The 27468-nt window shown below is 38.3% G+C and overlaps 1 protein-coding gene across 2 annotated transcripts; it reads left to right on the top strand.

The window, feature by feature from the left end:
* Nucleotides 1-371: 371 nt before the first annotated feature.
* On the top strand, nucleotides 372-27188 carry LOC134330098 (rho GTPase-activating protein 32-like). Of its 2 annotated transcripts, XM_063011055.1 has the most exons (17): nucleotides 372-460; nucleotides 615-737; nucleotides 844-921; nucleotides 2441-2522; nucleotides 5171-5221; nucleotides 6292-6366; nucleotides 14306-14455; nucleotides 16493-16595; nucleotides 17257-17401; nucleotides 18167-18249; nucleotides 19293-19400; nucleotides 19508-19653; nucleotides 19772-19973; nucleotides 20247-20467; nucleotides 20551-21309; nucleotides 22015-22604; nucleotides 23136-27188. In XM_063011055.1, exons 1-17 carry the CDS (start codon nucleotides 380-382, stop codon nucleotides 25338-25340), a joined length of 5202 nt encoding a protein of 1733 aa, XP_062867125.1. In that variant the 5' UTR covers nucleotides 372-379; the 3' UTR covers nucleotides 25341-27188. The 2 variants fall into 2 exon arrangements, with proteins under 2 accessions (XP_062867125.1, XP_062867126.1); XM_063011056.1 differs by lacking the exons at nucleotides 5171-5221; nucleotides 6292-6366.
* The last annotated feature ends 280 nt before the right edge of the window (nucleotides 27189-27468 follow it).

The following is a 27468-nucleotide window of genomic DNA, read 5'->3' on the forward strand; positions in this document are numbered from 1 at the left end:
ATACACAAAATACATATATACACTTACAGAGGGATACACAAAATACATATACACACTTACAGAGGGATACACAAAATACATATACACACATACAGAGGGATACACAAAATACATATACACACTTACAGAGGGATACACAAAATACATATACACACTTACAGAGGGATACACAAAATACATATACACACATACAGAGGGATACACAAAATACATATACACACTTACAGAGGGATACACAAAATACATATACACACTTACAGAGGGATACACAAAATACATATAAGACTGTGATTGATTGTGTTTTTGTGTCAGTACAAGTCCTTTTCTGCTTTTAAAACAACGTAAGTCTTCTCTTTTCCCATGACAGGCAGTTTCCCAGATGCTGATGGCTTACCTTTCCCGTCTTTCAGCAATAGCTGATAACAAGATAAACTGTGGACCAGTCCTGACATGGATGGAGGTATTAACCTAAAACTACATCACTGCCATACTGGCTTTTGTAAAACACTGAGTGGCTGGTGAAAAGTGGACACTATTTAGAAAGTTTAAAAATAAAACAACCTTGAATATAGCCACATTTTGACTGAACTTCTACATCCTGTTTTTTTTTTCAGGTTGACAATAAAGGAAATCATCTGCTGGTGCATGAAGAGTCTTCCATCAATGTCCCAGCTATCGCGGCTGCCCATGTTATTAAGCGCTACATAGCCCAGGCGTCTGACGAACTTTCATTTGAGGTGACGGAAGCAAAAACATAATTGCAAGCTTGTTTAATGTTTTAACCTATTACTAATTAATAGAGATATTGGTATTGGGTCACAAATTGTTCTCCTGTTTTTCCAGGTTGGAGACATTGTATCAGTGATTGACATGCCACCAAAAGAGGACACCACATGGTGGAGAGGAAAGCATGGATTCCAGGTGTGTACTTTGCAGATAAAGCTGTACTGTAACAATTAGGTTCTAAATATTTTTTCTTATGACTTTGACTCGAGTATTAATGAATGTAGCTTCAGTAGGAAAGAAAAACTGTTGGAATGTGGGTAGATACCATTTCTGCCAAGTGTTCATAGATTCAACAAGACCCAGGAGACATATAATCAGATATCAGGTGTGACTCTTTAGCCAAAAGTATATGAACATCACTACTAATTATTAAGTTTATCAGCCACACCCATTGCTCACGGGTTATCTGAATTACTGTAGCATTCTTAACCAGTCTGGCTGTTTTCATCTGACCTCTATTATCAGTATGGGGTTCCCACTTACTGGATTATTCTATGTAAACTCTACAGACTGTTATGTGTGAAAATCCTGCGACATCAGCAGCCATGACATATCTGACACCATAAGCATGCAACTGTCAAAGATATTTCGATTACATTTTTTACCCCATCTCGATGTTTGATGTAAACATGAACTGAATCTTTTCACCTTACCGGTATGATTTTATGCATTGCACTGCTGCCACATGATTGACTGATACATGTATGAGTAGGTGTACAAGCAATAATTTGCATTATTGTGGTGACAGAGCTAGGTGTAAAATAAATTTAGCAGTGGTGCTTCTGAAAGTGCATTTTAAGCTCAGGTCAGGTAGTCAACATCTGTCTGCACAAAGGATGAGCCTAAAGCCAAACCAGCTGTCACAATGACCTCACAGACTTGGTATAATGCATTTATATAACAATGTTTAGTGTTAAGATGGTTGTGCTGGGAGAGCACTGGGATTAAATATAGGACGTTGATGTTTGAAACATCTGGTAAAGTATGTGGATGCAAAATCAATCATACACAGGCTCTACTTATTCACTTGGATATATGGATATATGGACAACATGGATATAATTAGGATTTAGATTTCACCTGGCCGGTATCTGATGTTTGAATTTTAGATCCTCATGTGGGTATTTTATCTACAAGTCTGTAAGATAGGCAGACATAACAGGGCACTGAGGTTTCAGTTTATTATTCTGTTATTATTGTCAGAACATTCACAATATTTACTCACATAATATCTCCCTTTGGGCTAGATTTATGTTGTTATTTTATTATGGAATGGCTCAGAGAAGGAGGAAAAACTAAATCTAAAAAACACTTAGGTTTAAATGATGTACTTTTTTCTGATAACTAGCTCAGGGCGAGTGATCAGTTTGTTAGTACATTGTGGTATGTAAGTGCCGTTTACATGCTTTCAGCAATCTCTGCTCACTTACACAATTTTGTAGTTCTATTCCCAGTTTCAGTAACAGCTTGGCAAATGCTTAAATTCAGAATTGAATAAAAAGCTGCTGTAGCTGCAGGAATCATCACATTGTTTACCATGGTATTTGGTTGCATTTAGGCAGTGTGTAGAGGTTTTAGACAGTAATACACTAATACTAATGTGTTTACATTAGCCTTGAGATATTTTTTAAATAAGTCTATTTTCTCTTTTCAGGTTGGCTTCTTTCCCAGTGAGTGTGTGGAGCTGATTAATGACAAGGTTCCCCAATCTGTCACCAATTCAGTGCCAAAACCAGGTATCGATATACACAAACGTATACAAATCCACTGATCAATTATTCTTTAAAAATATGTGTTTACCAATACATGATGCTCAAAAACAGAAAAAGCTAAATGCTTTAATGACTCTAAAGTTAAACAGGATCATTAATTTTACCACCCAAGTCAGGTGGCGCAAACATATAAATATTTTTTTAAAATAAATTTACCTCTTAAAATGTGTCATTTAGTGTCTACCTTGCATTTACTATTATTTGTCAGTAAAACAGATTTTTTTTCATTTAACTTAAAACAGCTTTTACTTTAAGAAAAAGGAAACATTTTAACATCCTGCAGTCGAATCACCTGACCAGAATATAACTTCAATATTTACATATATATTTACATATATATACTGTCACCTAAGCTGACATTCTTATGCAAACAATGCTGAAATGCTAATTTTATTTTTGATGTTTTTTTTAATAATGTGGTGTCATTGTTCCAAACACACAGGCTGTGTTAATCGTAATGATGTAAAGAAAGAGCAGCATTAATGTCTGAGTAAACAAGAAGAATCAGGTGCTAAGCTTAAACATTGAACAATATTTAAATCATAGTGCTTCTTTATTATATTCCGCTAATTATTATAGAGGGGTATTTTTTGTTTTATTAACACACTTTACTAAACTGCTAACCAAGTTTCTAAATTGTTGACAAATTGAGCTTAGAGATGAAACAAAAATCTTTCACATATTGGGAATCTGCTGAGCATTTGTTTGTTTGGATTACTTTAAACATTTGCTTTTCTCTATGCAGAGATATGAGAAAATGCTTTATATGTATAACCTTATTTATTTAGTGTATAGTTAAATTCCCTATTCAGTTACATATTCTGCAAAGTAATAGAAGAAAATATTTTATGCACATGATGTGTTTTGAGATAAATCTTTCAATATTAATTCTCAAACGGTCATATCCAATGAGTTATGTATTTCTTTATTTGCCTTTTTTTTTTAACTTAGTTATTTAATATTCCCTATTGCAATTCCTCACCGACTGCTTTTTCACACCAGTCAGTGATGGACCCTTATCAAGCGCTTTAACACATATGACAGATCCTGCTTTACTCTTTGCATTCCTCTACTAATCGGGGCAGTGTTTCAACTAGACCACAGTAGTCATTGTTGCAGCAGTAAGGAGGTGACTTCTCATCCTTCTTTCTCCACGTCAGTTAGAGCCAGTTGTGTCAGTTACAGGCCTGACCAAGCTGGTAGCACTGATAGGACTTGATCTCTAGTCTTCAAAATGGTGGGTAACACTTTAGAAACTGTGCCACCCAAATGCTCCTCCAATAATTTAAAGTTGAAAGTTGACCACTCACACCATGGTGGTGGGAGGAAACTGGAGTTTCCTGATAACCCACATATTCAGTGGAAGAGCAAACAAGAACTAAACTTTATAAAGATGGTGACCAAAGATGAGATTTAAGATAGAGATTACTGGTTAAAATAACCGGTTAAGCAGGTAGAGTATCTGCTAACATTCCAGCCAGTTACATTTATGTTGTAATTGTAATGTATTAAGCCACAAGAGATTTTTTGACTCAGGTGACAAAATATTTCGTTTTAGGGTTACAATTATTAAAAAACCTTAGATTTAATAATTTAGCTTGATGTAAGAGACCTCCAAAATGACTAAAATGGTTTTTTTTGGGACACATACTTTTACAGGTGTGGGGACTTAAGTAATGCACACATCTTAACACCTAAAACGTTTATATGTTTTTATAATGGGTTTTATCTATTTTCACAAAAGCCAATAGCATTCCAGATATGCCACATTTCATTCAAATGAACTAACAAACAGCAAAGTTTATATTACATAGAATTATGGGTAATAAATTATAATTATATTAATTTAAAATTAACAACATGTTGGGGCCTGAATACTTTCTGACTCCACTGTGTATGCCTGCCCACACACACACAGACACACACACACACACACACTTGCATAAAGCTGTTTAACATAATGCCAAGAACCATCTCATGGGCACTCAAAGAAAAGGCTATGATCCAAACACTCACAATATAAACCACCTTGATTAATGGTAGGGTGTGATGGAGGTTTTCACACAATAACAAAGTGTGAAAAATGAAAATGTGTCATGTTCACGGATCATAGTTTACAACTTTACATCATGTTTTGGACTGATGGCCCTGTCAGGTCCTCTTAAGGGATTTCCAACATCACTGACATTTGCTTCAGCTTTGGCTTTAGTGAGCCTCACACCACAGCTTACATCCCCAAATGCATGACTCAGTCTGACTCACCATTGATTGACTATGTTGCTTTGGGTGGACAGATTAAGCAGAATTCATTTTTTTAGGGAACAATGCTTTCAATGCAAGAGTGTCAAGGGAAAAGAGCTAGCGCTTTGTTTAGGACATGTGCCAAAATTGTTTAATTGCAAAGGGAATACAGCACAGCGTGATCCTGTTAAAGGAATGTTATGCATGTGTGCAAATTTCCTGTGGTTTAGCTTTACTGCTTGCATGCTCACATGATGTCCCAGCGGCTGCTGTATGTCTTTGTTGTCTTTATTTATGCTTGCATGAATGTGTTGCACCATCCTTTGCATGTGTAATGATGTATACTGTGCCTTCCTCCACTGCCCCCTCAGCGTCCCCCTGCTCCGGTCTTCGGCCGACCTCCTGGAGTCTGTTCCCACCCTGTGCGTGCTGGTATTCTTTTTCATAGCCTCATTTATATACACATGTACAAATCACCATTGTTTGCACACACACTAGGGCTGTAAAAACAACTTTTACTGTTTGAGAACTATTTTACATTTTTGTATTTCGTATCCGTTCAGTTCACACCAGCTGTTATTTTACACCTGGTCTCTGCAAACTGATTGTCCTTAGTATTAAAGTGATCACATAATTATTAAAATAGCTTTTGTATTGGAATTATTTAATTGATATAGTGTTTTAATGCTGGTAAGAATTTAATGAGACTATACTGCCATTTAACTGTAGTATCTGTTTGTTTATAAACTGTTGAATGTGAAAATGAAAATATCATTTTACTCTCAACCTATGCTTTTACATTCACACATTTCCTTTTTTTACATTATGCTTGGGTGGCACAGAGGTCTTTTATGCTAGTCCACTATTGCTGAGATTTGAACCTGGACTATGCCTATTTATTAATGGTGGCATGTTGGCAGAGCTGGAGGAGTAGGTGCAACACAGCAACATAAGTCCTAAGGTAATGGGTTCAATCATTGCCTCTGGTCACTGTATGTGAGCACTTTGACATGTTCCCCTACTTTAGACACATGTTTTCCACTTGCAGAAGGTGGACTGGCTACTCTGAATTGGCTATAGATATCAATGAGTGAGTTGTGTAGGTGTGTATTGCCCTACAATGCCCTTACCAGAGTGTATTCCTGCTTGGAATCAGTGGTACTGCCTGGTGCCAGACCCACCATGACCCTGACCAGGATTAAGTGGTTAGGAAAAATTAATGAACAAATGAATGTTCTACCAACATAATCAAGCAAGCATTACAAGCATTCTCTCTTTCTTCTCGTAGCCTAATGTGTTTTTCTTTCAGTGTGTTTTATAGCTCTAGCTTGTTTACGATTAGTTCATGGCCTCTCTGATCCATTATAAAACATTACCTAACAGACAGGAAATACAAGGGGAAATGTTTTCTTCATTTTCCTCTTCTTGGTAAATGGGAATAGAGTTCCTTCATTCTCTAACAGGCTTGACGGCTTTTGTTCCCTGCATGCAGATTTGGAGATGGAAAGTGTAAAGCAGGACAGTGCATTGACACCCGACACATTAAACCCCTACAGGCTGAGCTCAGGTAGACCAAAATGTTCCTGTGTGTACCTAATAACCAACTAACCACTAAACTTCCGCCTTGTTCCTCTACTAGAGTTACTGCCAGATGAAATCTCTATGAATACCACTGGCACTGGTAGTGTTAGTTTGTCACTACTTACCACTAACCTTTCTATTACTTTTTCAGGTGGGTATTCTTACTGTGTGTTTCCTTCCGTCCCTTAAAGCTAGAATTGACAAATGTTAATTGCCTTTTTGACATTTTAGCTCCTTTTCTACTGCTTAACATTTGACCTTCAGCTTGTTTGCTTTTATTTTGTTCAAGCTTCTAATCATTTGCGTTGTGTATATTTGACATATGTTTACAAGCCATGGTTTGTGGTTATGTATTATAAAAAGCTGGGTCTATTGTTAGTGTATCTGTTACAAATCTCTCTTCATTAATGTTTACTCCTAATCTACCTACTTGAGATAATTATACCCTCCTCCACCAAAGCACTTGTTAGCCAGCTGTACTGGTATAGCAATGCTGCACTTTCATTCTCCTAAAACTGATTTACTAAGCCCTGTTAAAGCAGGACTATAGGATAATTACAGCTTTGCCAGCTGACAATATGAGCTACTGTTTCTTTATCCTGAATGCAATGCCACATTCTTCTAGGCTACCCTGCAGTGTTTATACTCAGGCATTTCATCAGCACAACAGCAGGTCCTCCCCATGTGCGTCTTGCCAACATTGCATTATGAATCATTCATTGTTTAACTGTCTCAAATGAATATTTTCCACACAAAATGAAATGTAGTTTTTTAGTTAGCCTTGCACATGTTTGGTGTCTATTTTATTTTACCAGATATCCTTTCAGGAAATGTCAACCTTAGTCCCAAACTACTGTGGGTTCTTACAGGTGGTGTCATAGATGTGTATTTTCTCAAAGTTGTCAACATTTTTTAATATTCTGTGTATTTGTCATAACATAGTGGTGGTTGTAGAGTAAGCAAAAAATCCAAAACCAGTATTTTTGGTGCACCAGGTTCCGTAAACAAGAGAACAACAAATGATGTGAGCCATTAGCTTTTATTTATTCAGGCCAGGGAGGCATCCATATTTTCCTGGTAACCATGCTGCCTCTCAAAAATTGCCTGTTGCTCATTAATCTGTTTGAGGAGAGAAAAGGGGAATGAATATTTAAAGTAATCTTTATCTGAGACTACTTAAATCTCATCATCGTTTTTGCTGTTTTCTTGTGACTTTTAGTTTTCTGTAACTTAATTGTAGAATTTCCTTTATCCTATGTACTTTCTGAATGACAGGTTTTAAAAATGGTGCAACATAACAGTATTAGAGAGAGTGTGTGTGTGTGTGCGTGTGTGTGTTGGGGGGGGGGGATTTGATTCAAATAATGACTAATTTGTCTGTAACACTGACATCCTGTTCAGGGTGTATTCATTCCTTGCTCCTAGTATTTATGGGTGGGTTAGGACACACTGCATCTTAATAGTAAATATATTATATAAAATATAACATACAGTATTTCTTGCCAGCTACTTGAATGTACTTTGCCTAACAGAAAACAAGTTCTGCCAGACAATTACTTGTGTACAGGAAGTTTTCCACCTCCTACAGACAGAACTACAAACTTAGAGACAGTGTTTTGTTTGGAGGCCCAGTTGGAGAAAGTTCAACTCTCAGTCACAGCAGGTGCTATTACAGATGTAGCTCCTTTACTTTCTCAACATCTGTAATTTCCTGCTGGGGCATCAGTGCCTTTCTCTCACAGAAGCAAAGAGCAGCTGGGTCTGCTAACAAGCCAAGACAGCTGAGTTTGACTGTAGAAGAAATAACTGTCCTCTTTTCTTGAGCTGTTGTCCGTTTCCTGTGTGACCTGTTTATGATGGAAGTGCATGGTGCACAGGCCTCTTCTGAGAAAACTAATTTTATGAATAGGGAAAATGAATCAATGGCTCTAGTGTTTTCTCCTCTTCTTAACTACAAGTAATTTTATTTATTAGTGCACAATTTTTTTTGTCTTGCACAGTACCAGATATTAATGTGCTGCCTTTTTGTAGTTTAATGTCCAACCAGCACTGGGAAATAAATGGTAAATAAATTCATTATTAAAATTTAGAAATTTATTTAGAAATTTAGGTAGCCTAAAGCATTAAAGAAATAGTTTAGTAAAAGAAAAAAATTTAAACACAAACCCACACTCTTGCCCTAAACCCCATTCAGTTTTTACAAGATATCATCTAGTAGTCATTTTGGGCATGTGTTTAACCCATTAAACTACATTTGGTGTGACTGAGCCATTTATTTAATCTATATATTTATTTTATATATTTTATTTTATCCAGTCAACCAATTTTGTTAGTCAACCTAGACCATTTTTGTTGCCTAACAGTTTTTTGTGTGTATCTTAACAGAAGCACATACAAGTCATTGCCCTCTTAGAGTCTCAGATAAATGTTTTCCTGGGGAACCAAAATATGGGACAGTTCAAGCAGGTTGTAACATTGACAGTAAACAAGCTGATTTTTCTACTTCTAATGTAGTACTGTGACATTTCAGGTTTTTTCTTGTTTATTGTTTAGCAGCGTTTAATAGTTCATAGCAGTTGAGGTGACCAAGATTTCTGATCATTGGCTTATAATGATTTACAAACTAGGGTGGAATTTGACCTATAGAATGGGTGTGTTTAAGAGGCCCATAGTCCATTTACTGATGGAAACATCTATGCAGTGTTTTCTTTGTAAAGCACAAAACCTTAACCATAAATGTACACTTAGTAGATATATTACAACTGACTGTAATACTGTGTTGCTGTGCACAATCTGGTTGGTAGACTGTTTGCTTAGGGTTATACGTCATCATCTATTGGAACCAGTGGTGACATGCTTCGTCATCCGTAAAAGTCCACTAAAGTTAACTCACCTGAGCATAATCATGGATTAGCTAATCAGAGACGGTCATGTCTGTCACTGAAGTATACAAAGAAAAATCTAATTGCACTGTTGAGCTTATGAAGAAAAATGCTCAAACCAACACTTAACACCCCCTCCATATTTAATGGCTTCAATTTTCAATTAAAACATATTTATTTTTGTTTTGAAAGCGCCTTTGTGGTAGCTGTGGCTTTCATATATGCGTAAATAGCATTTGGGTTTGAGTGTGTGTGCAATGTATGTACTTTTAGGGAAAAATAATTCGCCAGCAGTAGGTTGCTGCATCAGATTAGTTTCTTGATGATGCTGTAAGACAAACATGGTCTACAAGCACCAGCATTGCATATCATCCAGACTCCATAGTAATGGAGGATTTCTGGTCTCCGAATGGAGGCGTGGGTTCGAATCCCACTTCTGACATGACACTTTACTGCAATTTCCTTCGGGATCAATAAAGTGTTATCTTATCTTTAGGATTAAATTATTGCATTTTCTGATAGTTTCCAGAAATCCTGATAGTGCCTTGAATCACAGTTTTGATCGCATTAGTTTTCGAATAATTTAAGGTTAAGGATCTTGCTCAGGGGACCACCAAGTGTGGCAACTTGAACCGACAGCCTTCTGATTACTAGTTCAGTACTTAACCACTAAACTACCACTGTCATTTCTGTTAACATTTAACATTTACAACCCATCAAATTTCCAGCGCTCCTTAACCATGCTGCCTCTCAAAAATTGCCTGTTGCTCATTAATCTGTTGGAGGAGAGAAAAGGGGAATGAATATTGAAAGTAATCTTTATTTGAGACTACTTAAATCTCATCATCGTTTTTGCTGTTTTCTTGTGACTTTTAGTTTTCTGTAACTTAATTGTAGAATTTCCTTTATCTAATGTACTTTCTGAATGACAGGTTTTAAAAATGGTGCAACATAACAGTATTAGAGGGAGTGTGTGTGTGTGTGTGTGTGTGTGTGTGTGTGTGTGTTGGGGGGGGGGGGGGGGGGTTGATTTGCCTCAGTCAGTTTCCTATTCAAATAATGACTAATTTGTCTGTAACACTGACATCCTGTTCAGGGTGTATTCATTCCTTGCTCCTAGTATTTATGGGTAGTGCCTTGAATCACAGTTTTGATCGCATTAGTTTTCGAATAATTTAAGGTTAAGGATCTTGCTCAGGGGACCACCAAGTGTGGCAACTTGAACCGACAGCCTTCTGATTACTAGTTCAGTACTTAACCACTAAACTACCACTGTCATTTCTGTTAACATTTAACATTTACAACCCATCAAATTTCCAGCGCTCCTTTACTCAGTTTGCCCTCTTTTCCGAGTCCTCACCGGCTGCGACGCACCTGCACGATGAAAGTCAATAGTGAAGATAGTTTTGTGCAAAACTAGCGCCAGTCCCGGTGTCACATGACATGACTCATTCAAAATCCAGTCAAGGTCCTTGAACAGAGTCACACCGAGTTTAAAAAGAGAGTTTCTGACTCTTTCGATCTTTAGTGAGATCGGTTTGGTGTATTTTCCCCATATCGGAGTGTTTACGAGCTTCGTGGCTGAAAGCTGATACAGGGGGCTGAACCGGGACTGAGGGGGAAATATGAGAAATCCAGTCCGTCTCTCTCTAAGAGCTGTGTGGAGCGGAAAAGAGCGCTGATGGTTTTAACTGGAACTGAATGAACCCGGGCTCTCTGTTTACTTCATTTCTCTAACTGATATGTATTTCATTTTTTCTGGAGTTCACACATAATTCTCGATTGTGAACCAGAGGTAAGAAATGTTTTATGTGAGTAAACTAGTGTACAGCTTAGTGTATGATTTAGTGAATGGCTAGGACATGTTGAACATTTGTCTCGTTTATTACTATGTACAGTTTATTAGAATTATTTTCACAATCGTGTCATTTTTAAAACTACTTTTATTTCTTGTACGATTGCGATATTTATGATGTCTGTAGACGTAATAACATAATGAAGTTAATATCCTAGTGACAAAAGTTTATGCTTTAAGCTGTGCGCATGCGCATTGTCCATTACAGAGAGGTAATACTTGTTATTTTTGATGGTATACCAATACGATCAAAGCTAGTTTCCCCTAATTAGTTAGCTAGTTAGTTGTGTGTGTGTGTGTGTAAGCAAATAATTGGACTTAAGAAACGGGGAACATTAAAAATTCACAAAAGTTGAAAGTTTGAGATGGAATAAAACAATGGATTAGTGTTATTTTTGAAATGTAATATTAGGAGTTTTATGACACGATATTGACCAATGAGCAACAAGGTGGTAATCTAGAAGTGACTGCAGCTTTGTGAATGGTTGACACTTTCAGTTTACAACATCTAGGATTAACTGCTGGGGAAAGTACAGAATGTGTTTACTGGCAGTCTGCATTTGGTGTCTTATTTGAGAGACTGTTGGCATTAACTTTTTACCATGACAGTTCAGCACTTGGCAGTTTTACATGTTAAGGCATATTGTGGCCAGTGGTGGCTGTCATGTCATGTATGTAAATATAAGCAGTTTCAGGAAAAATCTTGATGGACTTTTAACAGCATTTTCAAACAGTCAGTAAAACTGCCAATACAATTTTATGTGAAAAGAAGGCAAGGCAGAGGCGATCAATGTTACATCATAAAAAGATCTGTATTTAGCTCATTAAATCGATTTCAACCTAAAATGTTGTCGAATCCACACACTTTAGACTACCGATATAGCAATGGTTAATAATGTTTTTGGAGGAACCAGTTTTATAGCCACCGCCTTGTCACACTTTCATTCCAACAGGAGCATTTACTTAGTGGACTTGATCTACTACATAGCTGTTCTATTATTATTATTATGAAAAAAACTATAACCAACTAACAAATATCTTTACACAGTACAGATACAAATACAGTGTTGAGTATGATTGGATATTTGATTGAATTAAAACCCCATCTTGATTCTTTATTGATCTTAGCTGTAGTGGTTACTTGCATGTCCAATTTTGTCATGTCGTCTGTGTTTTCTCAGTCAGGGTTTGGTACAGCCTGGGACTGGATGACACACTACAAGTGTGGCAGTGTTCATTGTCTACATTTTATCTGGCTGTCTGTTTCGTTTATGGTGAAAGACAGGGATCTGCAATGTTTATATCTTTGGCCCCGCTGGTCTTTAAACAGTAGAACCAGAAATTTGCTTTTTATGTGTTTTATGTTTTGTGTTATAAAATGTCAGTAAATCTAACTTACATAAATGTTAGTCCTGATCCAGTACTGAAACAGCTGCAATCCTATACTGAAAATAGCCCTATTGGCCCTAATACAATACTAATGACTAGATGCGTTAAGCCTTTTGTGCCAGTTTTTAGTACAGTTCAGCTGCATTCTGTGTGAAAAACCTTCTGTATGTTTTGTCCTGGCATTTAATAGTCCTTGAGTGAGTGAAGGTCCACAGGGTTTCTGCTCATTGCTGCTGCAGAAATGCGACTTCTCCTGTTCTTACCGATATGGCTCTGAGAATCCACTGCTGGCAGGTGAAAAGAAGCAATGACTGCACGTGTCTAGAAATTGGGCACGTGTTAGTGTGGTTTATGTGGTTTTTCTTGGCCAGTGTGTTTAGGGCATGCATTAGGAATTGCATCCAGATCTAGATTGAATCTAGATGTACAGACATAATACTTTAAAAACCTTTAAAAATATACACTTATATATATCCAACTCTCAGTATCCGAGTCATCAATACCATTTGTCCATAACTGATAAGCACTATTTTTTCAAAATTTACCTCATGTAATCCTCGTGTTTTTCATGATGCCTAAATTATTTTTGGAATGGTTTATGTAACCCCTCTAAAAAGAATAAAGCCAAGAAATTAATTTATTTATGAAAGGTATGCATAAAAACAAATTGCTTTTAAGAATCATGTTTTCTGGATTTCAAGTCTGTAGGCTACTTTTATGTAAAGTTAGTTTTTGATTGAAAGTAATTTTTTGTGTAGTTTACTGTTTTATGGCGTTTTCCAGTTCTTCCCCACATTCTTTTTTTTACTGATTACTCCATGTTGTTTTATATGGCCCAGGATGCTGAACTGAATATGCATTGCAGTTGACAGTCTGCACTTAATGTGAGTAAAAACAGCATAGCCAGCTGAACTGCTCTATATTTTTTTCTGCTTAAAGAAATAAGTGGAAACCGTTATTCACATAAAAATGAAACTGATGGCAAGCGGCTCAAACAGTTGCCAGCTGATTAATAATCATTGGCCAAATAACATAAAGGAGAAGAAGGAAGTTTTCGTGTTGGAGGAATTTAAATCTCTGTGTGTTTCATGTAGTTTTGTCTTAATTTGTTATTTATCCACTGAAATAAAACTCTTTTATTAAACTGTTCTGTACACCATCAAAGGCACCTACAGTGTGCAGGTCATCATCAGAACTGGGTATCAGAGCAATGAAAGAAGGTCGCCTGGTCCAACATATCCTGTTTTCATCTGTCATGTTTGCAGCCAGGCACGTGTGCACTGTTTGCATAAGATACGGCACCAGGATGCCCTGTAGGACAATCCACCTCGGAATGTACTTAAGTTGATGGTTCTGCTGGTAATGTACCTGTACCATATACCACAGGGCATCAGATGTCTTGTGGGGTCCATGTCTCTGCAGGTCAGGGCTGTTTTGACAGCATAATAGTCGGGTGTTTTGGCTCATCGGTGTGTTTAATACTGATTATTGTGGTTGATATTGGTCTCATACATTGAACTGTTATCAGATTGGATTTGACATTTTTTCTAATCCAGCCTGTTTATGTATTTTATACTGTTATTGTGCATGAGGTTAAATGACACGTCACAAATAATCAGTGTAAACACAAGGCACAAAATGCCTTAAATCTTAGCATTTGCAAAGGGAAAATTGAAATTGATAATAGAGTTTGACAGGTCTCTGGGAGACCTAAAATTAGATTTTTAAGCGTTTGAACCCAGTGTGTGTTATTGTTATTTTCCATGCGCTGAAAAGTCTGGTCTCATCTTATCCCACAGTATCCAAGAAGCACGGGAAGCTGATCACATTCCTGCGCACCTTCATGAAGTCCCGACCCACCAAGCAGAAGCTCAAGCAGCGAGGGATCCTTAGGGAGAGGGTGTTCGGCTGTGATTTGGGAGAGCACCTTCTCAACTCTGGCCATGACGGTGAGTCCTTAGATGTCCCTCTAAGCTTTTAAACTGTTTCTCAAGTAGAGACAACAGTGGCAGTTTATAAAATACTTGTGGCCCGTTTCCAGGTTCAGTGTGTAAATCTGTCTGTGTGGCTTAGAGGCAAACTGAACAACCCCCAGCTTCGATGCTGGATACGCCTGCTTAGCATGGTTGTCACAGCAACCACAGGGCTACTGAGGGTGTAAAGGTCAGCTGGAATGGTCTTAAGATTTCTGGCAGCCATCAGCATTGCTCAGCTAGTTTAACTCTAAAATCCACTCTGTTCCTTTAAAACAGTGCCACACAGCTCAGCCACACACAAAAAATAAACTGGGATTTTCCCATGAACACATTTTTCCTAAAGAACATGTATCATGTAGCAGAAGTCTGCACAGTAATAACTACAAAAACAAAAAGGTTTAAATCATAATTATTTTCATAAATATGTAGACACTCCCTCTTACTAGTGAATTTTTTGTCACACTCATAGGTCCGAGAAATAAATCATACAGCCATGCAGAATTTACAGACAATTATTGGATACTGGTCATACTTGGAAGCTTAAACACTTTTCCCAGTCAATGACTCCAACAAGTCAGTTCATCAGTTTATTGTTTAAGAACAGCTCCGCTGTAACAGTTCAGTGCTAGGTTCTATGGCCACTGATGACCACGATTTCTATTTTTTTTTATGGCTAAGAAGCTACATAACAATCTGAGATAATATTTCATATTCATATAATATATATTTGTCGCCAAACATGGTTGCCAGGCTCTAGTGGCCAAATAGAAATAAAGGGACCAACTCCTTATTAATAATCATGCATTTGACTTTGATGTGCAAGTGTTGGGTACCTGCAATATTTTTGGCCATATTATGTAAATACATATAGATTTTTTTAGACTTTCTCCAGCAACATGTTTGCTATTTACAAACCTGAATCTAATTATAGAAGCACGCTATTTTAGTTTAAAGATTACACTCCCCTCTATGCCTTTAATTAGGAAGCTTCAGTGATGGGTGCGTTTTACAATATTTATATCTGGCCCAAACGAATTCAGCTTTCACATCCTTATGGGCGTGTTTGTGGTGGCTCAGAAGTGGTTTTATATTGCCTGAAGAGTTTCTCAACTGCATCGTCAGGAATTTAGCCTAACAGCTGCTTCCGAACAGGCCCAGGTTTCACTCAGCACCCGTATAACGTTTACAAGAAGCTGGAGGCCAGGCAGGGGCGACTATCCATCTAGCTTTTCTTATGTTAGAGATGGTATAAGGTCAAGTTAAAGGCCTGCTATCTGTCACGTGCCGCCAGACAATGTTGTTAGGAAGAGGCACCCGCTTTCTTACACTAGACTGATTTATCTGATAATCACAACCAGATAACATTCTTGTCCTAGGTATATCGCAAACAATCTGAAACACAATCCGAAAGTGTGGTTGAAGACCAAACGAGTTTTAAAATGGAATGAGACATGACAAAGTCATGACATCCACAATTTGTTTTATGGTGCTCAGTTTTGTCCTGCTTTTTAAAGCTGTTTACATTATCTTGTTAATGCAGCCTTTGTCTGTAAAATTGGGGGCCATGTCTCTGAACTGATTAAAACCACTAACCAAGTAAAATGTAAGTCATATTTGACCATTAAAAATGTCATATGGTTCATGACTTCTAAATGTAGCACTTTCAAGGAAATGCTGTGTTTCTTTGTAGTGTTAGATGCAACAGCCATTTATACTGATAAAAATGAAGTATGATACAAGGCTGGTTCTGTTACGGACTGTTTTGTCTGTTACGGCTGGCACACGAATCATATTTCAGTTTGGCTAATATGCTGCATTATAAATGTGGAAGTAAATATGTTTAAAGTTTCATATAGATGTAATTTAAATACACTACATTTGAAAATACTATTCATAAACAGGGTCTAATGTGCAATTTCTATGCTGTTACTTTTTAAGTTGTTAGAAAATGTGTGTTAATTGTGATTACATTTATTCTACTACTTACTAATCTGTCTCCTCACTTACTAGTTCCCCAGGTACTCAAGAGCTGCACTGAGTTTATCGAGAAGCATGGAATTGTGGATGGAATGTACAGGCTGTCTGGAATTGCATCCAACATCCAGAAGCTCCGGTATGTTATATGCACCCTAGTGATTGGAAGTCTTCGAGTTGACAAGAGTAATTTAGTATGGACCTCTGAGCCAGGTCCTTATCTCTTAATTGCTTGCATTGGTTTTAGTAACAATATTGATCGCTTTGGATAAAAATGCTATAAATGTAAATGTATTTTCTTGGAGAGAGTGACATTTTACATTTTTAGTGTAGTGACGTTAATGTTGTTAAATATTTACTATATAGTGGTATCCTAAAAATTAATAATGAGCTTGTAATGAATTTAAAAAAAGGCATTCATTACCAACATCTAAAAGAGCCAACTCAATAAGCCAACTTGTTTGTGAGTGACACAAGACTACACATGCAGTTGCAGAAATCTGATGTAGGCTCTGTGTGCTGAATAACCTGATAAATGTGCATAAATTCAGATGGTTTTATATTTGAAGTATGAAAGCAGCCATGTTTCAGTTCACTGAGTGTGCTGTTTACATGACCACGTAAATAATTAGATAACTGCACAAATTAGTTTACGATCAGATCATTAGTGTGCATGGAAACGCTCACATGTTCAAATTAACTGTTTATGTGGTTCATGTTTTTAAGATCTCTTCTCATTTATCAAGCTTGTGCAATGAAAATCCATCGATCAATGATACGACTTTTCTTCTCGTCTTCAGGCATGAATTTGATTCAGAACAGATTCCAGATCTGACCAAAGATGTTTATATCCAGGACATCCACTGTGTGGGCTCACTGTGCAAACTCTATTTTCGAGAGCTGCCTAACCCACTGCTTACCTACCAGCTCTATGAGAAATTCTCGGTAAGCTCTTCTTACATGAAGACAACAATACAGCAACATAAACTCATGCTCTGACACAAATATAGTGTTTTATTAAAACAAGAACAAGTGTGCACACTGTGTTTTATGTTAACATGAACTATAGCTGTAATTAGAACTTAGTAGAGGTATGCAAAGTACTATAATGGTATTGTATTATTGATGTTTGTATCTTAATCACACTAAGCAGTTATTTGCATATGTAAAAAAGCTGGGCTTGTTTTATTTACAGAGACAGCTTTGCATTTGTGCATATGGCCAATAAAACTGTAACATTTACAGCTGAAGATAAAAGACCATTGAAAACAAAAACAGAAGGAGTAAAGAAGCAGCAAATGTTTTTATGTTGCTATGGCACCATTAACATAGAGCTGACTATTGGGCCAGTGATAGCTCAGTGGTTAAGGTACTGGACTAGTAAACAGAAGGTTGCCGGTTCAAGCCCCGCCACCACCAAGTTGCCACTGTTGGGTCCCTGAGCAAGGCCCTTAACCCTCAATTGCTCATTGTGTTCAGCTCATTGTGTAAGTCGCTTTGGATAAAAGCGTCTGCTAAATGCTGAAAATGTAAATGACTATTGGAGGCGGGTTTGAGTCTTTACTCTTGTGCACTTAGTCCAAGAGCGAGGTGTAACAGGGGTAAACTGAGCTGGGCTAGAGTTGTGTATTTTTATTATCATAAGCATTGCTGCAAAACAGTGAGATTAATGAAATCACTGTGTCCCTGTATTTCTCCCCCTTAATTTAGGAGGCAGTGTCAGCAGCTACAGATGAGGAACGGCTGATCAAAATACATGACGTCATCCAACAGCTGCCCCCTCCACATTACAGGTTTGAAAAATGCCTACACTGCCCCCTGCAGGCTGTACAATTCATCACTTTATTCGGTCAATATCATACTCTAGCCAACTTAACAAATGCTGTCTAACTGAGATGTCCATGGACAGGTATTGGTAGTACAGATAGGCCTGACTTCAATTAGTCAATAAAAGAAAGTGTTTGTATTCCATTGTAAGATGTTTCAATATGTGGCTCTTAAATGTGGCCCCCAATTTTACAGTTGAAGCGTGTATGTCATAGCAGTCTTGTTTTTTTTATTTATTTCTGCAGCTGTTTTTGTTTTTCTGTGACTAAATAATTACAAGCAAATAGTTATTTTAAACAATTTATTGTGGTGTTTCCTTAAGTCTGCTGGGCCCTGTTATAGAAACATAAGCATAAACATAAGACAAAAAAGTATTGTGTTCTACTTCATCACAATATTTGTGATGAAGTAGAACGAGCCGAAGGCGACCTCGAGTGTTCTATTGCTTTTATACAACAGTTTTTACAAAATAAAGAAAGAAAATAAATCAAAGAAGCCCTGAATTTCATATTAAATATGCTTTAATATTGACAATACCTTCTGCCAAAAAGTAGTTCCACAACGAATATAAAGTTTAACACTACAAAGCAAACATCCCAAGTTGCAAAAACTCATTTTAGGGAGGTAAGAACAACAAGAAGAAGAAGAAGGCAAGAACCTCTGAAGGAAAAAAAAGAAATAAAAAACCTCTCACACACACCAGAGGATATGGGTGAGAACAGAACTCTTAGGAGCTGCTAACTGGGCTATTAAGATAACTGTTCGCGTTACAAACACATTAAAGTTTACTACATAGTGCACTAGATTGTGTATCAGATCACGGATTTATGTTCCCTACACAGTGCGCTAGATTGTATATCAGATAACGGATTTAAAACGTGATCGGGAATAAAGTCTGTGTCGCCTGCGTGCGCGTTTGTGAAGCTTGTCGTTACTGGCAACGCGTCAGCGGAGTAATACAGTTGTGGTGTGAAAAGGCCGTGCTGTAATAATTTTTTTTATTTTTTAGGACCTTGGAATTTTTAATGAGGCATTTGTCACGGCTGGCAACTTTCAGCTATATCACGAACATGCACAGCAAGAATTTGGCCATTGTTTGGGCCCCCAACCTACTAAGGTAAGATTTCATAATGTTCATTTTTTAAGCTTTTATAAAGGTAATGCTCATTCTTATAATATCTTTTAATAGCTGTTTAATAATAGCTCTGAATAATTTGCAATCAGGTCGAGGCAGATTGAGTCTGCATGCTTCAGTGGAACAGCTGCCTTTATGGAGGTGCGAATACAGTCAGTGGTGGTGGAGTTCATCCTTAACCATGTAGATGTTCTCTTCAGCCCAAAACTGAGTTCACTTATCAGAGAGGGAGCAGGTATGTAAGAAGTTTGGATATTCCAAAGATTGGATACTTGGAAATCTAATTCTTGTTCAGATTTGAAGAACTACATGTCTTGTGTTTTATTCCTCTTTTTTCATTGTTGCCTCTGTAGGTCACAACTCTTTATCTCGTCCTAAATCACTTCTGGTGCCCTCACCATCCACAAAGCTGCTAACATTAGAGGAAGCCCAGGCACGCACTCAAGCCCAGATCAACTCTCCTGTAACTGCAGACAGCAAATATATTGAAGTGGGAGAGGGACCTGCTGCCTTACAGGGCAAATTCCACACTGTTATAGAGTTTCCCACTGAGAGGTTTGTTGAATTGCTTTTACAATCTACAGATACAGTCACTAGAGATCAATATAGGGAACATTACCAATAAATGTATATATGAGATTTAATATAGATCGTAAGAAGATATACCAATAAAGTAACTGAAAATTGTTTACCTGGAAGTTGCTTGGAACTAACTTCAAGTAACCTTAGCAATAATAATTTATTTCATCAATTGTAGTGTTTGGTAGGCTTGACAAATCATTTTAAAAGAAGGTTCTATGTAACATCTGTATTATTTCTTTTGCACAGAAAAAGGCCACCAGTAAAATCGAAAAAGTCACCAGTTGGAAGTTGGCGATCGTTTTTCAACCTTGGCAAGTCTTCCTCTACATCTAAGCGCAAACTGCATCGTAACCCCAGTGAACCTAACGAACTCAAATCCATGGCATTAGGAGGGAGTAGAGGAGATACTGGCACGCTTCGATCTGCCAAAAGTGAGGAATCCCTCAGTTCACTGCACAATGTTGAAGGTAAGGCTGTTGGCTCTTGTGGTGGAAAGTTCTTGATTTTGTGTGAAGTTGTTCTAATGGCCACGTTTGTTATGTTAAACCAGGTGAATCTAAAGTGTTTCGACCACGCAGACCTCGTTCCAGCAGTGACGCCCTGTCTGCATCTTTTAATGGAGACCTTTTGGATGGCAGACAGCACTGTAACCCTTACGATATTGTTGGAGACAGTGAGGGTGATGACGGCCCCATTTGTGTACCGGCTCTTATCTCTCCACCCCGTTCCACCGATGATGTAGATCTGAGCCCCCCTGACATCGGCATGGCCAGTCTGGACTTTGACCCCATGTCTTTCCAATGCAGTCTGCCTTTGGCCGAGAGCTCTGCTATTTTTCCTGACAAGGATCCTGTAAGTCTCAAAAAGAGTCCTGGCAGTGCCAGTGGCTCAGAGCCAGTTTCACCGGTCAGGTCGAAGATACCCAGCCGACAGCAGTCTCCTGACATCAGTCCGACCTTAAAGGCTGTTTCTAACTCCTCTGAGAAAATTACACTCCACTCTTCAAAAAGCTGTGAGACGTTTTCCAAACTGGCACCTTTGCAAATCTTTGACAATATTGATACCTCCAATATAGTTAGTAAAGGACCAGAGAGCCCTGTCCTCCAGTCGTCCCCTCATTCACCACCCCGGAATTCACCAGCCAAAACGAGCTTGTTGTCTTTACAATCTGATGACTTGCCTCTGACTGAAGCTGCTCAAATAGATCAGCTTTTCAAATCTGCTCCATGTGAGATTAAAGAAAGCAACGAGGCATCAGGGACAGTGGAAACACAACAGTCATTCAGTGTCCGTGCTCAGGAACAGCCAGGTAAGTCATTCAAATACAGTCACTCTTGGTGGTTGCTGGAATGCCTTTTGTTGCTTGTTTAGGGATGCACTGATCTAAGACTTGGTGTCAGTATTACCTTAACCATGTATTGTGCTGAAAAAGATTGGACTCATTCCTTACTAATGTATTTTATTTAATAAACACTGAATGTGTGGAGTTCTCAGAAACAATAAAGCTGATAGTTTTAAAATTGTATTTTGGTTTGGGAAAATGTAAGCAAATCTTGCTGGCATTTCTGGCATAAAGTCTGGCAGCTATTTCAAAAGAACGTAAATTGTAAGTGTCACTTTTATGGCTGTAAAATAGGATCCATAAAAAGAATTTTACCCAGTTCCATTAGGAACACTTGGCACAAGGCAGTCCATCTCAGGGTTTTGTCCATCCAGTCAAAGCCAACACCATTTTGGAATCCAAGAACAGTGCATTCCTAATTTTGATAATACCTTAAAAAGTAACATCTCTTTATATTTTTTAATTCATTGTGCAATGTGGTTTTATGAATATAGAAACTGCTTTATTTTAAGGCTGTTTGCCAGTCTTAGGTCTTTAACATGATATATGACTGTCCAGAATGTAGAAGTAAACCAGCAGTAGATGGTTCACAATTAATGCCCCTTATTTTTTCCTACATTTTATCACTAGCGTCCTCCTATTAAACTTCTCTACCCTTTGTCTGTTCTTTAGAAGCCATAGCTCTGGACCCAGTAAAGACAACTGCTCCAGTCAGCTTTATGTCCCTGCACCCTCCTCCTACCCAGCCAAAGAACTCTAACCGCATGCCGGCTTTAGTTTTAGCTGGATTCGCTGAACACAACACCACTGTTACACAAAGGAAATCCTCTACACCTTCCACACCTGCCTCACCTTTTAGGTCACAGGAGATTGACTGGCAACCCCCTTCCACTCTACAGATTCAGGAAGAAGCAGTGGGTGTGCCACAGTTCCCCGTTCCCTCCTCTTCACCTCCACCCTCCACACCGACTGAAACACTAGCCTACTCCTCCAGCCTGCACCTAAACATTGTCAGCAGTGGAATATCTTCCAGTATAGCTTGTGATAGAGAGGATGTTATTGCTCCTGTGGCACAGAGCACAGCTGATGCTTCTTCCTCCAGCCTACCTGTTCAATTTTCCCCAAATCATGAAAGTCCAGACAGGCAGCAGGTTTCTGTGAAAGAGACTCCAGTTAGCACTGCAACCTGCAGTACCACTGCTCCCACTACATCCACCATTGGTAGAAAAGAACCTGTTGTTTCTATACGACCAATTTCCAAGGTGAGCTCTTCAAGTTCTTAGAGAGTATTCATATCATTGATGTCAAATTGTGGTGTTTAAGAGTTACACTATATGGACAAAAGTATTTGGTCACATGGCCCTGAGCTTTTGGACATCTTATTTCAAAAACAATTGGTATTAAAATAAAATGATCTCTATGTGATCTGTTCAGCTATAACAACAGCCACTCTTCTGAGAAGGGACAGGAAAGGGCCTTCCAGAAACTATTGCTGCAAAGTTGGAAGCATGTCCTTCATATAATTGATTTATTACATCTGTTAGCAGTTGTTGTGGCTGCAACACGTGAATGTTATAATTTGTAGGGGTGTCCCAATACTTCTGTCCATATAATGTAAACCTGAGATTCTATACTAAGTCAAAACGTGTCCAAATGTTCAGCTAGACCAGCATTAGACAGTCACTATAGCAAAGAGAATAAGGAATTGATATATTTAATTTCACTGTGGAATAAGCTACATCTTATTGCTTTATGCTTTTACTCATAATGTGCTTAATGTACCTCACTTTCAGGTTCACAATACTGAAGGTGTCTTGCTGTCACAGACCAAAACATCGATGGAACAGCCAGTAGCCGTTCTTCAGCCACAGCATCAAAAGCAAAGTCAACCTCTAATACAGTTTCAGTCACAACCACAGCCTCAACCGCAGCCTCAACCACAGCCTCAACCGCAGCCTCAACCACAGCCTCATTCTCAAACACAGGTTCCAAAACAGTCCAAGAATCAGCCTACTGCACAGACCCCAGCTACATCCCCAGAGCAACAAGAAGAGAGGCATTGGGGGCCTATAAAGCCTGTAAATCCTAGAGGAGAAATCATTTCACATCACCAGACTCCTAGGGTCACACCACCGCCACCCCCGGTTCGCTCAATTGAGAGCAAACTTGCAGCAGCTGCTCTGAGTAAAACTGAGGCTGCTAATGCCGCCACTTATCAAGCTATGATGGCAGAGCCTGCATCACTGGATGACTCACTCCTACATTCTCATCCATCACAGCACAAGTCTTCCGGTTATCAGTCGGCTTATGTTTATCACTCGAAAGGAGAAACGGCCCTGCTGGAACCTACTTCTGAGGCCTACTACCATCAAAGAGCAACCCCTGCTGGGCCGTCATCCATAGGTTGTCACTACCGACCTGAGAGTGTGCCTCCACATTTGTCTTATGTGTCCAAATCAGAACCACAAATTCCCTACAGGACACACGGGGATGGTCGCTACAATACGATTGGACCGAGGTCCGTCCATCAGTCCTTTAAATCTCGTGAAGCATTACGGGGTGAATACATTTCTACAGGAGTGCACCGTGGGCATAGCTACAGCTCGATGGATGGACCTGCAGGATATCCAACAATCCGCAGAGTGCACTCTATACACGTCCCTCCTACAGCCATTCGGTCAGCGCCTATTACTAGAACAGAGGTTCCTCCAGATGATGAGCTGTATTACTATCAACGACCATTATACCACTGCAAGTCACACCAACAGCCCTCACAAGCAGAATATCACGTTACTCAGCTTCAGCCTTATTTTGAAAATGGAAGAGTACAGTACCGGTACAGTCCATACTCTGGTTCTCACCCTCTTGACGCTTCTTTCTATGATGTTGATCATTATGGTACCATCCGATTACGCCATTATCACTCTTTCAGCAGTCGTGATACCCACCTGGGCAGATCAGGTCGCAAATCAGGTGACTATCACTACCTGTCCCGGCATGTCATTCCTGTAAAAGAGCATGGATTTGTAAGCAGGGAGATGCCCCCTTATCATGGTCCTAAGGGAGCTGTTTACTACACTTGGGATCCTGAGGAAGCAGAGAGGTTTAGAATGCATTCGATTCGCAGAGAAAGTCGAGCCAGGCAGAAGGTCAAAGGTCCAGTTATGTCTCAGTATGACAATGTGGGACCCCTTATGTCAGGGGATCTTGCCGGATTTGATGTGCTACATTTGCGCAGTAAATCCGACCCCGGTAAAGCTGTATTAATGGGCACTGAAGGAAAAAACGTGAGATACTGTGTTACTCCTGGACCGCAACATGTCTCCAGACACATTTTGTCAGACCCAGATGTTCTGATGTACATGGAAACTGAGAAACGCTGCCACGGAAATGGAATGGGAGAGAAACCGGCACCACTAAAACAAAGCAAGTCCTATCAGCCTTCACGAAGTGTGCACCATCTCTCTGAAGGTGCGAATGTTGAAGCCAAGTTTGAACCAGGGGACAGTCAGATTAGCAGTAAACACTGGCAGGAGCATTCAGAGAACAAAAACGTTCAGCCTAAATATGACCGCCCAGATCCAGACTGGCATATAGGAAGGCTCAAAACTACTAGTAACAGTGAAGATGACCAGAAGGCAGCCCCAGTAAAACCTGTTCCCCCTCCCAAACCAGAAAGATCTCATAGCATCAGAGAACGACAACACTACAACCAACCTCATGCACAGGACACTATGGATAAAAACTATCCTGTAACCTATTCGCACCATCGACCAAGTACTGTTACGCCACAATCCCACTACGATAATCTAGATGATTATCATCCGTCTCATTCACAAATCCCATTGCCAAACCGCGGAGGTTCAAGCACCTGTAATACCCATGGGTACTCAAGTTCTCATTCAAATCGAGCGTACTCTACTGCTCTGGGACAGGGTGCTTATATCTCAGCTGAGCTTGCCATGCAGAAGCCTGAAACAGAGGTCAATGCAGAGTGATAAAAAGACTAAAGGGATGGAATTTTAAATGTTAATAAAATAGTTTCAGATCAAAACAGCCTCTGCAGGACAGTGGTCTGTCATGACTATCTGCATTTAATTTCCTCATTTTTTTTAATGTGTAATAATATGTAAATACGTTTTTATGGAATTGAATGCGTACCAGTGTAAAAAGCCACAATGTGTGATAGTAATAAATAAACGTTGCAGTCATATTGTAGATGTTAATGACCAATGGTACATGTACCTGAACCAGAAATAATGTATCTGGAAAAAAATACTACTGGTTATAAGGATTTTTTTATATTTTCTTTTTCGTTCTATTAGGATTGCTTGGGCTGGGGTCTAATTTGGGGTTAAAGTTTTGCATTTTAGAAATGCATGTAAATCTATCTCTTACAGAACAGTTCTGTGTACCTTGATATCCATGGTGTACTTTGAATGTCACAGTAACAGTGGAGGAGAACATCTGTGTGAACATTGTATCCTCTCACCACTATTAGTGTACACAAATAGATGGTACGTTAACCTGCACTTCTCTACGCTTGGGTTGGAGACCCAAAATGTGCAATCTCATTGTTTGTTCTCCAACTGTGCCATTACTATTATACGACTATACATGTATTTTTGCTATAAACAGAATTCACCCGACTAGATTTAAATGGTGAGGAAACTATGTAAAGGACCAAATGATAAAGGATACTTGTGTTTAAAGAAACTTTGCTGCAGTTGGTGTGTTGGTGATGAGTGCCTGTTTTAACCAACAAATAATGTATGAGCTTTTATCCTTATTTTAAAAACTTGGTCCCTTGAGGGTGAGGGTCTTTTAGTACTGATGGTACATCTTCAGTCATAGATGTCATTAAATGTCTATTAGTAGTAAGTCTTTAACGATTGGAGTTGTGGTTTAATCTTAAAAAAACATTTTGTCGTTTTCCAGCGTTAAAAACTTAAAATGGTTTAGCTGAGACTCTTAAACAATTATTTCTAGTTGTTGATCAGCCAAGCAAGATCAGCCAGTTTATTTGCTGTTTTGCACTGAAAATATGTGGCTTATGTAACTAATGAAACCAAACACTATGCTAACGTATTACTCCAACCAACCATCGCATGTACAACAACTACACAGGACAATATGTCTGCAGACGAGCACACCTCTAGATGTGTAAACTTGTATAAGGCAACATGTAATATTAAGCAGCTGATAAATGTACGGGTGATAGAATGTCTTTAAAATATACTACAACTCCAGTCACCCTTCCTACTATTAGACTGGGTATCAGTTTTATGGTTCGGCAGGTGAAAACTAAATGTAATGCTTTACTTAGACCTATTATCTGCATCGTTTACAACATGAAATCTTTTTTTCTTTGGGACCCTTACCAAAATTGTCTGTTCATGCGTTTTGTTTGCATTCACTGATCTTTACATATATTTTAAAGAACATGGTCTGTAAAGGACTTGAAATTTTTTTTTTAATGATAAATATACATTATTCATTATGAGGGGGAGCTGGATTTGTTTGTCCCACTTATTGCATGTTTCTATTCTGTTAAAATGTTGTAATATGTTATTCTGCTTTACAATATGTTTTAATCTGTGATTCATGGATGTATGATCCAGATAAAAACTAAAAATGCTTTTTTTTACATGACATGTTAATGATTATAATTGGTAATCCTCTGCCCCTTTACAGCACAAGTTTTGTCAGAAAGTTGTTTAGCAGCAGTAGTCTTACTGAGTGGTTTTTCATTGTTGGGTTATGATTAAAAATGTACATGCCTTTTTAAGACTGTGAAAAAGATGGTTGGGTGACTAGAAAAATATTAAATAAAAGCTTATATGTTTAAAACATTCAGATTTCTGCAGTAATAAGTGCAACAGTTCATTGTTTTTTAAAATCGATTTCACAATTGCAGCATAAGCTAAACAAAACTACACACAGAGACATTAAATAATAATGTTTAATTATGTTATTTTAGGGTTTATTAGTCTGATGTGCCCGTTGGCAAGTCACCTTGCTAATTTTACTTGGTACATTTATTCTGTAGTATCCTACAGTTTTGTTTTATTAATAAATAATATTTATGGAATAAAGTATGCTGAGACATGTTGTTAGAAAATATTC

The sequence above is a fragment of the Trichomycterus rosablanca genome, chromosome 16 (assembly GCF_030014385.1).
Source record: "Trichomycterus rosablanca isolate fTriRos1 chromosome 16, fTriRos1.hap1, whole genome shotgun sequence".
Lineage (NCBI taxonomy): Eukaryota > Metazoa > Chordata > Actinopteri > Siluriformes > Trichomycteridae > Trichomycterus > Trichomycterus rosablanca.